Source organism: Hyperoodon ampullatus (assembly GCF_949752795.1).
Source record: "Hyperoodon ampullatus genome assembly, chromosome: 14".
Taxonomy (NCBI): domain Eukaryota; kingdom Metazoa; phylum Chordata; class Mammalia; order Artiodactyla; family Ziphiidae; genus Hyperoodon; species Hyperoodon ampullatus.
Genome location: NC_136927.1, coordinates 36,256,254 through 36,268,798, shown reverse-complemented (window position 1 = coordinate 36,268,798; position 12,545 = coordinate 36,256,254). Strand labels below are relative to the sequence as shown.

At 44.4% G+C, this 12,545-nt stretch overlaps 1 protein-coding gene across 2 annotated transcripts; it reads left to right on the top strand.

Annotated features, from left to right (window-relative positions):
• Positions 1-2,824: 2,824 nt before the first annotated feature.
• On the top strand, positions 2,825-8,928 carry RPS15A (ribosomal protein S15a). Of its 2 annotated transcripts, none has more exons than XM_079720023.1 (5): positions 2,825-2,844; positions 4,166-4,303; positions 4,781-4,860; positions 7,536-7,621; positions 8,783-8,928. In XM_079720023.1, the coding sequence occupies exons 2-5, from the start codon at positions 4,171-4,173 to the stop codon at positions 8,874-8,876; spliced, it is 393 nt and encodes a 130-aa protein (XP_079576149.1). In that variant the 5' UTR covers positions 2,825-2,844; positions 4,166-4,170; the 3' UTR covers positions 8,877-8,928. The 2 variants fall into 2 exon arrangements, with proteins under 2 accessions (XP_079576149.1, XP_079576150.1); XM_079720024.1 differs by lacking the exon at positions 2,825-2,844 and adding an exon at positions 3,039-3,189.
• The last annotated feature ends 3,617 nt before the right edge of the window (positions 8,929-12,545 follow it).

The window sequence follows — 12,545 nt, the reverse complement described above, 5'->3', positions numbered from 1 at the left end:
TGGACCCTCCTGGGGGCTTGATGATGTCCAGAACAGGGAAGTCTCAACCCAGTCACCCAGTCACCATAGGTCTCCTGGTCACTGGATGTTCTGAAATGCTGGTCTTCCACATGCAGCTATGATTACTCCCCAGGCCAGCTTGGCTACTCCTGTGCCAGCTCTGGCCACAGCACAGGTCCCTTTTCAACTCTTGCCTTTGCACCACCTCTGGCAGAGGTCCTATCATTCCAGAATTCACAGGATGACAAGAGGCAATGTATACATGGCCCTCCCGCTCCATTTCCACCCTAATACCCTTTTCCCAGTTCCAACCCAACCATTCTGAGATTTCTGTCCATCTTTATAATGCCCTCCTAGCTCTTAATATCTATAGGCCGGCCACACACCCTTCCTGACGTTTCAGGATCCCAAAACCCCACAAGTAATTTAGTAGCTTAGACAAGTTATAAGTGACCACTTTTTTGTTTTGATTTTTTAACCTACAGCAAAATTTGGAGACTGAGTTAAGATTGAATTTCGTTTGCTCCCTCATTTGTGAAGTGGAGATAATAGTACAGATCTCACAGGGACATTATGTAATTGCATGTGTTTTGAGGATTCAGTTAATCTACAGGAGGCACTTAGTGGCAGTTAGGAATTAGTAGTTGTTAGCACCCTTCACGACACTGATCAAATGGCACTTCCTCTGTGAAAGCTTTAGCAACTTTCCAGGCCACCCCTCTGTTCTCACAGCACTTAATATTGGCGTCCTATATGGCACACTGCCCAGTATTGTGCTGTTATTTAGAGGTCTGTCCTGCTAGGATCTGTACCTCTTAAGGGCAAGAACTGATATTTTTGTCCTCTCACCTGGTACAACACCTGGCAGGCACATGGTAGGCACTCATTAGATATTTCCTGAATGAAGGGATGAATGAATGAATGAATGAAATGTATAAAGAGATAGTGGGTGGTACTAATTTTCTATTTATGGTAAGGCTCTTGAAGGAAAGTGGATTTATTCACTTCCCACTGTTGCTAAGGCCCTCGATTAAGGTGAGCACCACATTTTTTGTCAACAGAATGTGGTAAGTGTACAGGGAACCAGTTCTTAAAGGAAATGTTCATTAGAAAAGCAAATGTCCTTTTGTAAATGTAACAACCAGAGATTTCTATATCCCTGAGATGTTCAAACTGGGAGCTTGGCTCTCCTCAATATTCACCTGGGATTTGAGAAGCATTGGGGGTGGGGGAGGTGGGCTGTGATGCTAATCACAAATCGCTGACTGAGCACGCACGCTCCCGGGTTTTATGTGTCTCTTTTATCTGGATTATTTCATTTACCCTCATAGCAACTTCAGCTGATTGGTGTATCATCCCCATTTTGCAAATGGGGAAACTGATTTGCCCATTCATTTATTCATCGAATACATATCAACCGCCTACTATGTACCAGATGACTTTTCTAGAAGCTGTGGGTACAGCGGTGAACAAAACCAACCAAATCCCTGCTTACTTAATGGAGACAGATGATAAGTACACTTCCAATATTTCAGGTGGTAAGTGCTGTGGAGAAAAATTAAGCGGGGCAATGGGGTTGGGGAGAATGGGGAGAAGGTTGTATGAGTGTGTGATTGAATAGAGACCTGAGGAAAGGGCGTGGGGAGCAAGTCTCGGGATAAACTGGGGGGGAGGAATACTCAAGTTAAAGGGAAAAGCAAATGCAAAGGCCTTGAGGCAGAGTATGCTTGGTGTATCTGAAGAAAAGCAAGCCAGGGGCGAAAGTTGGGGGGATGATGTTCCTAGGCAAGGAGGCAGGTGTGCACGTCAGGGAGGACCTTGTAAGTTTTGGTAAGGAATTTGGATTTTACTGAGGGTGCTAGGAACCCTTGGAGAGTGCAAGGTCTGACTTAAGTTTTAAAACGATCATTCTGGCGGCCAAGTGGGAAACACAAGGAAGGTTAGGAAGGGAGGGTAAGGGTGACAGCAGAGACGAAAGAAGTCTATGGCGGAAGTTTCAGATGTTGGGTATCTAGCCTGAGGTTACTCAGCTCCGGAGAGGGCGGAGCCAGAATTCACTCCCTTCCAGGCCGCCAGACCCCCGGGCTTCAAGCCGTACCTACTGAGCATTTATTTACTACGTGCCAGACATTTTGCGAGCCCTTTGTCACCATTATCTCATCTGACCCTTGCAATAACCTTTAAGAGGCTGAGCGTTAATTTTGAAACATTTGTGGCTTTCTTCCAAACTGTGTATCTCAGAACTCGAAAGCAAAGTCTGGAACTCCTGTAAATTTCTAATATTTAGGGAGAGTCAAAAAGGAAGCACCGATTAAAAAATATATTTTTGACTGTATGAAAAAGTAATCTACACATGTTTCAAAAAACAAAACTAAATTGTATTGGGAGAAAAGAAAGTCTACCATCCCAGTTCCTAACGCCCTTCCCAGAGGCATTTACCGATTTCTTGTGGGTCCTTCTAGAGATACTGTAAATACGCAAGTATCAAAATTTATTTTAAATGGTGAACAGTTACTGCAATAAAAATTTGCAAATATCTAGGCCCTTGTCAGTTTTTGACTTTTACGGATTAGATGCTAGAAGGGAGTCGAACCTATGCTAACGCCGCACCTCCACCAGCTAGCTCCCCAAGGCCTCGCCTGGGTGTTCGACTCCATCGACTCTCTACTGCCCACCCGTGAGGAGGCTCCGCCCCTCACCGGCCTCCTTCCACTAGGCAATTCATTTTTTATTTTTTATTTTTTGTTTTTGGCGGTCCTTTGAAAGTCTCGCGATAGCCCGACCGCTTCCCATAATTCCCTGCACTCGCCCCTCCCAACTTCTTTCCGCCATCTTTCCGTGCCGGTGAGTGTCTCTCTGTGAACGGCGTAGTATCATCCGTCGGCTATCGGTGCCATCCTATGGTCTAGGACTGGGCTTCGGTGCCCTGCGAGGATGCCGGAGACCTCCTGGGCCGGGGATACTATCTTTGCGGGGGTCTGGGCAGGCGGAGGGGGGAGTCCTGCCCGGTCGCCACATGCTCTGCACTCTGGGGAGCCCGGCCTCTGGGGCGCAGGCCGCAGCCCCGCCGGGACCCGGAGCTTTCGACCGTCAGGGGGCAGTCCCGACTCTTTCGGCGGCGCCAGGACCTCCCATTAGTGGTCGAGGCAGCTCCTTGGCTCCGAGAAGCATCGGGGAGCCGTAGCCTTGGTGAGCCGTGCAGCTTCCCATTACTTCGGCCGCGCCGGGAGCTTAGGAGACAGAGGACCCTCAGGAGGGAAAACTGGATCCTGCCTGGGGTGGCGGTTTGCTGGGAACGAACTTGGGTCGTCTGGGCTCCAGGTTTTCCCCTCAGACACTTTGTTGAGCTTGAGGAAGCAGGTTGGAAACTACTGTCGTCATTTGAGACATGCCTCTATCCTTAGCTTTCAAAACTATTAAAGTTCGTGCCCACTGTGATAGAGTCCATTCTGGTGCATGTGAAATGTTTCTGCTTACCAGTGTGCTACGATTGCTGTTGGGCATAATTTTAGATGGCACAAGGACGGACGTTTCATTTGAATAGTTACGGGTGTTAGGTGAGAGTTGAGTAGTATCTTTTGGGTGTTAGGACAAGGCTGACACCGAGTCAGTTGGTTTAAAGGACAGTGTTAATAAATAGTACACATGCTGCTGGATTCCAGAAGTTTGGAAAATACTGCTGGTGATCATCAGTTCCCGTTCTGAATAACTGACCTACCATGGCTGGTATTTTCATTTGATTAATGAAATAATCAAATGAATTATTTGATTCGACATAGTCGACATATTCCTCTGGGTATCCTGGGGAACTAGGCTGCTTAGAAATGGGGAAACTTCCTCATGATAGAGGCAGAAAGGAAAGGATGTGTTCGCAGTGGAATGATTGGGTGCCTTTTTTTTTTTTTTTTTTTTTTGCATTACGTGGGCTTCTCACTGCTGTGGCCTCTCCCGTTGCGGAGCACAGGCTCTGGACGCGCAGGCCCAGCAGCCATGGCTCACGGGCCCAGCCGCTCCGCGGCATGTGGGATCTTCCCAGACCGGGGCACGAACCCGTGTCCCCTGCATCGGCAGGCGGACTCTCAACCACTGCGCCACCAGGGAAGCCCGATTGGGTGCCTTTTAATGGCAATGCCAATAAAACCCCTGTTTTGTCTTCCCTGAACAGCCATAATGGTGCGCATGAATGTCCTGGCTGATGCTCTCAAGAGTATCAACAATGCCGAAAAGAGAGGCAAACGCCAGGTTCTTATTAGGCCGTGCTCCAAAGTCATCGTCAGGTTTCTCACTGTGATGATGAAGCATGGTAAGTGTCTTGCTGTTTATTATGTTTTGAGGTAAACATGTTACAGAATGGGTCCTGTAGAAGTTAACTGTTGGAGAGATGTGGGAAGATGGGGGAACAAGGTGGCAGTCATACATGGGAACTAATGCAATTGATTGGGGCTGTGGACAGGGTAGTTCTGGACAAATGATGCTGTTCAAGAAATACTGAGTAGGGTAGAACTGTTGAAAGGAGGAGAAAGTTTGGCAGCTAAAATGGCTTTTCTTTGTGTAACATTGCAGCTGCAACATGTCACTGAAAGGGCTCTGAACCTAAGAGCTCCTTGGGATGGAAAGGAGGATTGTTTTGTCTTGGGCACGAGGTAGCCTTTGGGAGTGGGAAGCCGTGAAAAGGCAAGGAGGAAATAATCCCCTTTTTAAAAGTTCAGGGTGGATTGTTTTGGGTGTTGCCCCCTAAATTTTAAAAATTATTTTTAATACAGTCACTTGTGTTCTTTAGGTTACATTGGCGAATTTGAAATCATCGATGATCACAGGGCTGGGAAAATTGTTGTGAACCTCACAGGCAGGCTAAATAAGGTAAGAATTGATTATCTTCCACGTTTAAGAACCTTCAGAATGGTCTAACAAGGTGTTCCATGTTATAATTGCCCTTGTAGAAACAGATAATTTGCTTGCTTAAGGTTAAAAAGATGAGGGATTGATTAAAATCGTTAATTTTTATATATGACCTTTTACTGCGTTTGTTCTCCAGGTAGAATTGTGAGTTAACCTAGTGTTTGTGGAGTAGAAGGTATCTGAAGGGAGATGTGGCAGGGTTGGGCGAAAATGAACAACCGATGATGCTGGTGTTTGAATCTTGGGTGGCTCAAGGCCACTAGTCCTGACAGTGTAAATAACTTTTGGTCCTTTGTCTCACTTGGTGATTGTTGGGTATTTTGAACAGAGAGTATGGGATTCTCTAACTATTAATATTTCTGTTCTTGCTGACATAGGCTGAATGTACGTCTTTGAGGTCTCTTCTCCCTGTAGGCATAATCTACTGAATCTATTTGATTCTTTTGACTTTGTGGTTTAACTGATTCCATGTATTTGGGGGGCAGGTATCTGTCTATAAGCAAGTTGGGGGTCTCTAAGCTGCTACCCTGCTTTCTGTGTTCAGGTTTGTAGCTTTCGTATTTTCAAGGGGGTCCAACAGAGTGGGGCACATGGGCCAAGAAAGTGAGTGGTTAGTGACGGGCCAGATGTGTTGATAAGGTTATTTCCTGGACCAACAATTCCTATTTTACAGAGTTGGTTCCTTACATAGTGAATTTGCTTCTTGTGTGGATACTTAGTGTCAGATGAAAACTACTGGATTTGAAGCCTTTGAAGAATTTTTGAGGGGAATTTTGGGCCTATGTCTTGTTTTGTTCTATTGTAGCCATTAGACTCCATTCCTACGGAAGGATTTGGATTCACTTCTTTTTCACTCTGACCCTCACAGTGTTCTTGAAGTACAAGAGGGCGTGTCTTTTTTCCCCTGTTTTTAGGAGTTAGGAAGCTGAGAGCTGAGTCCTGCTCGAGGTCTCAGTAAACTGTGGAAGAGCTGGTTCCAGTATATAGTTTAAAGCTGTCCTGCAGCAGCTTTTGTTGATGTTAAAAAAGCAAAACCAAAAAAACTTAGTTGGAGAAGTGCCCTGTACCACATTCCTCTTGAACTACGCATAATAGCTTGAGAAATAAGTTTGAACAGAGTATTTCCCAAATGGAACTCATTTGTGGCATCCTTGTTCTGTGGTGTACTAGTTTAGAAAATCCTGGCTAACAGGTAGTTGAAATCCAGGCCCTGCCACACTAAAGTGTTGGAATTAGTTTTTGGTTTCTCAGTTGCAGCTTTCTTACTTTATAAGACATTTTTGCCTCAGTTTCCTTCATGCAGGAGATAGATGTACCTTATTGGGGAAATGTAATGCAGCTGGGAAGTAAGGTAGTGTTTAAAGATTATAGATTAAGAAAATTCTTGCCTTGATTGTATCCTCTTAAGATTCATCTGCTTTGGGAGCAGCTGTGCTGGAGTTCTGCTAGCTGAATGGAAGGGATTTTTGCGGCTGGAATAAAGCAAGCCTGGGTGTGGTAGTGTAGAGGCCTCAGAAAGGTCTTTTACTGTAGCTTACTTGGGTTTTCCCTATTCCTATCCCTGTATTGCTTCCATCCAGTGTGGGATTGCCCTTGACAGTCAAGTGATATTTGTAGCTGATAAGGTGATGTTATAAAAAGGAGAACCTGAGTGGGCTTCCTGCCATGGGGCAGTTGGGCATGACAGGTCCATTTTCAGTTTCTGTGGGTTCAGATCTGTCTAGGGAAGTGTACCAGCTCCAAAGACTTCACTAAGTTCTAATCTCATAGCCTCTTTTAGCTTACAGTTAAGCATCTTGGAATCTTGAATGGTGCTTATGTGGATGTGCACACACAACTTTCTGTCTGCTCTCTTAGCCCTCTGAAGGTACTAATCCTGAGTGTTCTCACATGATCATTTCTTGTGTGTAAACAGGAGGCTTCCTGCTTTGATTTGTTTTTTTTTAAAGTGTTCTAGTGATTTGTAGAGTTGGTGGTATGAGCAGAGGGCGGGGTCACGTTTAGCTCTAATTAACTAAAGAGCATTTTAGTCCCCTCATTTTCCACCCAGTTGGATCTAGTCATAGACCTTGTGTGAACCCACGGATAGATTCATGTAGCCTGTTAGTGGATATTTGAAATTTTATTGTGTTTTATGGTTTAGGTATGATGGATTGTAGTGCCGTGCCTCTTAGCTCTCACTTTGGAGGATAGTTGTTGCTGTGTCATCTCTCCCCACCCAACACTGCCGTAGCATGCAGGTGGGATAACTCTTTACCTCTTTCTGCCTTCTATACATTTTGCTAGATTAGTAGGGCTTGACTATAATTTATTTGTCTAAGACTTGAGTTCTGTAAAATCTGGTCATGTGTGCTGAGACAGCTCTGCGGGCCGTAGGAATGCACGCTGGTGGTGTCTTGGTGTTCTGCCTCTTCTGTTGACTTTTTCAATAGTTTGCTTTTTCTTCCTAAGTAGGTATAGTCTTAATTAAGTGTGTTTTTCAAATGGCATTTATATCAAAGATTGTACAAAATAGTTACCCATTAAATGTTGAGTTGGTTGGTTTATATGACTATTCAATTATAAATGCATTTTAATGTTACTCTTTTTCTGTTATTGGTGAAGTGTGAACAGCGTTTTCTGTTATGTTTTTACAGTGTGGAGTGATCAGCCCCAGGTTTGATGTGCAACTCAAAGATCTAGAAAAATGGCAGAATAACCTGCTCCCGTCCCGTCAGTTTGGGTGAGTCAATTTTCCGTATTTAAAAGTTAATGCTGTGGATCTCTGTGATGCAATTTGACTTGAGCTTTTTTTTTTTAACTTAATAGCAGTAGCCGTTGTCTCCGTTTCTATCCTTGACTCAAGGATTAGCTCCTGTGTTGCTATACTTCATGTGTTAGGCTCTAGTCTCTGAGAGGCGTGGGAGAGCTGAGGCTGGCTGAGAGACAGCAGAATTGTGTGCCCTTTAATGTTTGCTCTTTTGGCTCAGTGCATATAGTTCATGTATGTTCACTGTGAATCCCCTCCTATGGCCAGAATGACTTCTCAACCATTGGCCTCTGGGGAAACTCGATTTGAAAATCTTCCTCCTCGGTAAGAGACTGAGTTCAAATCCTGGTTTTTCTGCTTTAAATCTGTGAGGCCTTGGGCAAGTCATAGCCTTGATTTCTTCATCTTAAAAATGGTAGTAGTTCTCTTGTAAGTTACAGTATCACCGGATTTAGTTCTGGTAAAGTACTTCAAGATCTGACACAGTAAGTGCTTATCTGTTTGTGGTTAAGAACTTAAACCCACGGTCATGTTTGGTGATGCTGAATTTACTCCCACTTCGTGGTTGCCGTATAACAGGTATAGTGTTATGAGCGAGTCATTTCTGATTGTAGTTATGATACTAATTTTAATGCCTCCCAATTGGCATACTTTCTGTGTCTTACGTTGATCCCCATAGTAACCCATGAGGTAGCCAGGCCAGGTGGGATGCCCTTTGTCCAAATAACTGTACAGTAGCTTGCCTGTGATCGTACACACAGTAAGTGGCAGAAACAATTCAGTCAGTCCTTTAATGCTTTAGACTGCATGTCTCCTTGAGAGCAGAAAGTGACATTTTGAAGTTAAAGGAGTTCCAGTCTTTACTCTTAGGTAACATTGCTTCTCGTTGTTAGCTGAGGCCAGGGCTGTATGTGTATAGCTGATATCTCTGGGTTTGGGTCTTTGGTTCTAGGAACCGTGCCTGTGTACTGCCAGCCTGTGGAGGCAGCATTAGTCTGTGTGTCCATTATGGGAAGGCATCTTAAGCATTGATAAATGTTGGAGTTTTTCTGTACCAGAAAGTAGCTCTGTGTTGAACATTCTTAGGAAAAACTTACCAGCTTTTTTTTTTTTTTTTTTTTAAACTTTCCATAGTTTCATTGTACTGACAACCTCAGCTGGCATCATGGACCATGAAGAAGCAAGACGAAAACACACAGGAGGGAAAATCCTTGGATTCTTTTTCTAGGGATGTAATACATACATGCAAATAAAATGCCTCAGAGGACTCTGGTGCTTCCCTCAGTCGTTTTGAACTTTGTACAGCAGAGTAGCAAGAGCGTCTGCGGGAGTGTACAGCCTTTGTGTTAATTGGTGAATGCTGTTTCCTTGACGTAGAAGAAAGTTTTGACTTGGGATAACTTTCGCCATCACCCTTGTGGCTCACCAGAGGAGGGCATGTCTGGCCCTGGATGATTGACTCTGGGTTGGGGTCCAGGTGGTGAAGCTGTCCCTTTCTGGAGTCTTACATTAACCCTGGAAGGAGTGGTGCCTTTCCTATTTTTAGCTTGACAGAATACACATTTCAAGCCCTAAAAATATGATATGGTTGTAGTTGATTATGTAATTGCTCATAAGGAAGCAGATAACTAGATCCCCACAGCTCACTAAGACTCATCTCAAAGTAAATTTGGATGGCATATCAGGGGACATTTTAGCAATATGTGGTTATAAAATGTCATTTTTCCAAAACATGGACCATCTTTTAAAAACTAGTTTTACTGTAAGCCTGTCATCAAGTATATTCTGGAATTGGGGAGAATTAGTTTACTGGATCACTTGACTTGGGAAATGCTTGTAAAGAGCTCAGACACCAAAGAGAGGGCAGGGGTGGCTTCTGTGAAACAGGCCACAGCTCCACTCTCCCTTCTAAGAGTAGTGCTGTCCAGTACAGTTGTAACAAGAGCCACATGTGTAGTTAAGCGTTCTAGTAGCCACGTGAAGACAAGTAAAGAGAAACAGCTGGGATTGATTTTTTTTTTAATAACATTTTGTGTTCAAAAGTTAAAATTTCAGCATATAATTGATGTGAAAAATGAATGGGATTTTACTCTTCATGATGTCTTTGAAATGACGAACACTGTACATTTATTTACACCTAAAGCACATCTTAATTGGGACTAGCCTCTTTTCATAGCCACATGTGGCTGGTGTTCTGTATTGGACAGCACAGTCTAGACTCTTGATTCTTGGTGGGTCTGGCCAAGGAGAAAGGACGCTTGGAAGAGATCCTGGGTATGTTATGTTATTGAGCACCTAGCCAGCTGTATTTTCCTGCATAGGAGTAGGGTGAATGGGGCAGCTCAGCCTTACAAAAAAGGACAGCAACTACTTTTCCTCAGTTGTCTGCTGGTCAAGTGGGCCAAAGTTAAAAAGGCTGTCAGGTTGTAGGCTTTATTACAAGATGTCCAATAGACCTAATAGGATGTTAGGTGCCTAAACCTGTTTGATGTATAGGTTTGATTTTTTTTTTCTTTTCAGAAAAGGATAAGTTTCACAGTTCTCCATTGGGATTGTTTTGATAACTTTCCTATAGGGCTGTTTTTGACTTTCTTGTGGGTCAGGCAGTTCTTGGTAAAAATCCTCGCTGACCTGGCATAAGGTGAATTCTGACGAGTGACAACAACTTTGAGCTTCCTGTTGGGTAAACAGGGACAACTTAACCTCATGGGGTTGCTAACAGGGACTGGTGCATGGCTTGTATTCAGTAACATAGTAACTTCCTGAAAGGAGGGCCTACTGTATGATGTGGGGAACAGGAGTACCTAGACAGGCCCTAGAGATGTGGCTGGTAACCACATGTGGTAGGCCTCACTTGCTAAAATGTGAGAAGAAAAGTTGAGAGGCATGTCTGGGTTTGGGGCCTCTCGTGTTTGGAAGGCCATGAGTAAGTAACATGGATTTGGGGGGCTCAGTACACCAGGATTGAGGTCTACTTTTCCACCTAATAACCTTGATTCCCTCATCTGTATATTGGGGATAATGGAAAAAACCTACCTCAGTTGAGGGAAAGATGAGGTTATATAAAATAGCACTTGACAGTCATTTTACAGCTGTATTTGTCAGACACTGAAGTGAAGTGAGTCTAGAAGACCAAAGAGCTGATGGTTGATTGGTTCTCTTAATGCCAAGGTTGTAAGCTCTAGGTGGATGGAGGCCATGTTTTCTTTACTGTTGTCTGGTTTCTAGCCTGATACCTGGCACATAGGGGATGCCTCAGTAAGTACACGTTGACTGAATATCCTACTGGGCATTGACTTCAAATGCTAAAGTGAGGACAAGAAAATGGCCCTATTTGCCATTAGTAGGGATCCTGTGTCCTTTAAAATGAACATGGGTGGGAAAAATCTGGACAAGGAAAATTGGGTGACCTGTTGATGAATTTAACAGCACATGAGTGAGGAAGCAGGTGGCCTTAGTCCTTGTTTCTGAGACCCAGTAAGAGTTGTAACATGACCGGGGGCTGGTTGGCTGGGTCTAGACCCCTAGGTTTGAGGCTCTGGAGATAGTTTAGGTTCCTGCTGGCATAATGACTTGGCTCAGAGTTGTACTTTGCTGTGGTGTGAACTCAGCTTTTCCTCCTAATGTGCTACTGTTGCCAGCAGGGAGAGATCTGGGGTTTGGAGTGGGACAGCCCACCAGATGCACTTTGAGTCAGTGTTAAAGGGGGCCCCAGCACGTACCCAGACCCTGGAAGTCAAAACCGCTGCCAAGAACATCCTCCATGTTTCCGCAGCACGTCTGTGTCCACGCCAGTGTGTGCCGTGTCCTCATTTAGAAGCTGTTTTGCCTTGCCTCCGGGTAACTTGGGTAGATAGAATTCTGAGTACTCAGTTCTCTGGGCAAGCCAGAGTTATTACAGTCTTCCTTGGTCAGGTCAGCATCTGAGATTACTTTTTCCTTCTCCCCAGGCTAGGAAGTTTGCTTTCCACTACTGACCCCGAAGAAAGCAAGCTCTGGGAGACCCGACTTCTGATTCTTACTTGGCTTTCCAGTCTAATTCACTGCTTCCCAAAACAGCTGACAATACCAGTTGTTTCATCTTTAATATGGAGATAATCTAATCCTAAACTCTAAATCATCCCCACCTCTGAGCCCTTGCTTATGGCTCACCCCACCTGGAATTCCTTCTCCTCTTCCCCAGAGGTGTTCCCAAGATCCAGCTTAAATGTCACTTCCATCGTAAGTCTTCCTCCAAAAGGAACATGTGTTGTTATACTCTATCTTTTCTCTCCTAAAGATATAAATGCCTTAATAAGGCTAATAGTAGTTTTTAGTATTTGTTAAATGTTTACTGCTATATGCCAGGCGTGGAATAAGAGCTTTACATGTATCATCTCATTTCATCTTAATTCTGCATGATGGCTACTATTGCTGGCTCCAGTTTTTCAGATGAAAAAAATGAAGCACAGAGCTGTGACACCATTTATTGAAGATGCTAGGGAGTGGCAAAGTCAGGATTTAAATGCTTTACCAGTCTAACTTTTCAGGCCCTTATGTTCTGGCATACATTCTCCTTACCTTCAGTGTGTAACTAAATTTATTATATGTTTACTACATCCAGGCACTTAGGGTACCCAGGGTGTGCCAACATCTAGTCCATGTTCCACAGCAGGAACCCTGTTATCTCTGTCCCCAGCATCTAGCCTATCAAAGATGTCAGCATGTTTAAAAAAGTCATCTCTGACCCTCTGGGCCATGGAGAGTGGTGTTTTTTTTTTTTTTTTTTTTTTTTTGCGGTACGCGGGCCTCTCACTGTTGTGGCCTCTCCGGTTGCGGAGCACAGGCTCCGGACGCTCAGGCTCAACGGCCATGGCTCACGGGCCCAGCCGCTCCGCGGCATGCGGGATCCTCCCGG

Coding starts and splice junctions, on each gene's coding strand:
- RPS15A (XM_079720023.1), top strand. CDS start 4,171: ATGGTGCGCATGAATGTCCTGGCTGATGCTCTCAAGAGTATCAACAAT. Junction 4,304..4,780: donor CACTGTGATGATGAAGCATG/GTAAGTGTCTTG, acceptor TGTGTTCTTTAG/GTTACATTGGCGAATTTGAA. Junction 7,622..8,782: donor CTCCCGTCCCGTCAGTTTGG/GTGAGTCAATTT, acceptor AACTTTCCATAG/TTTCATTGTACTGACAACCT.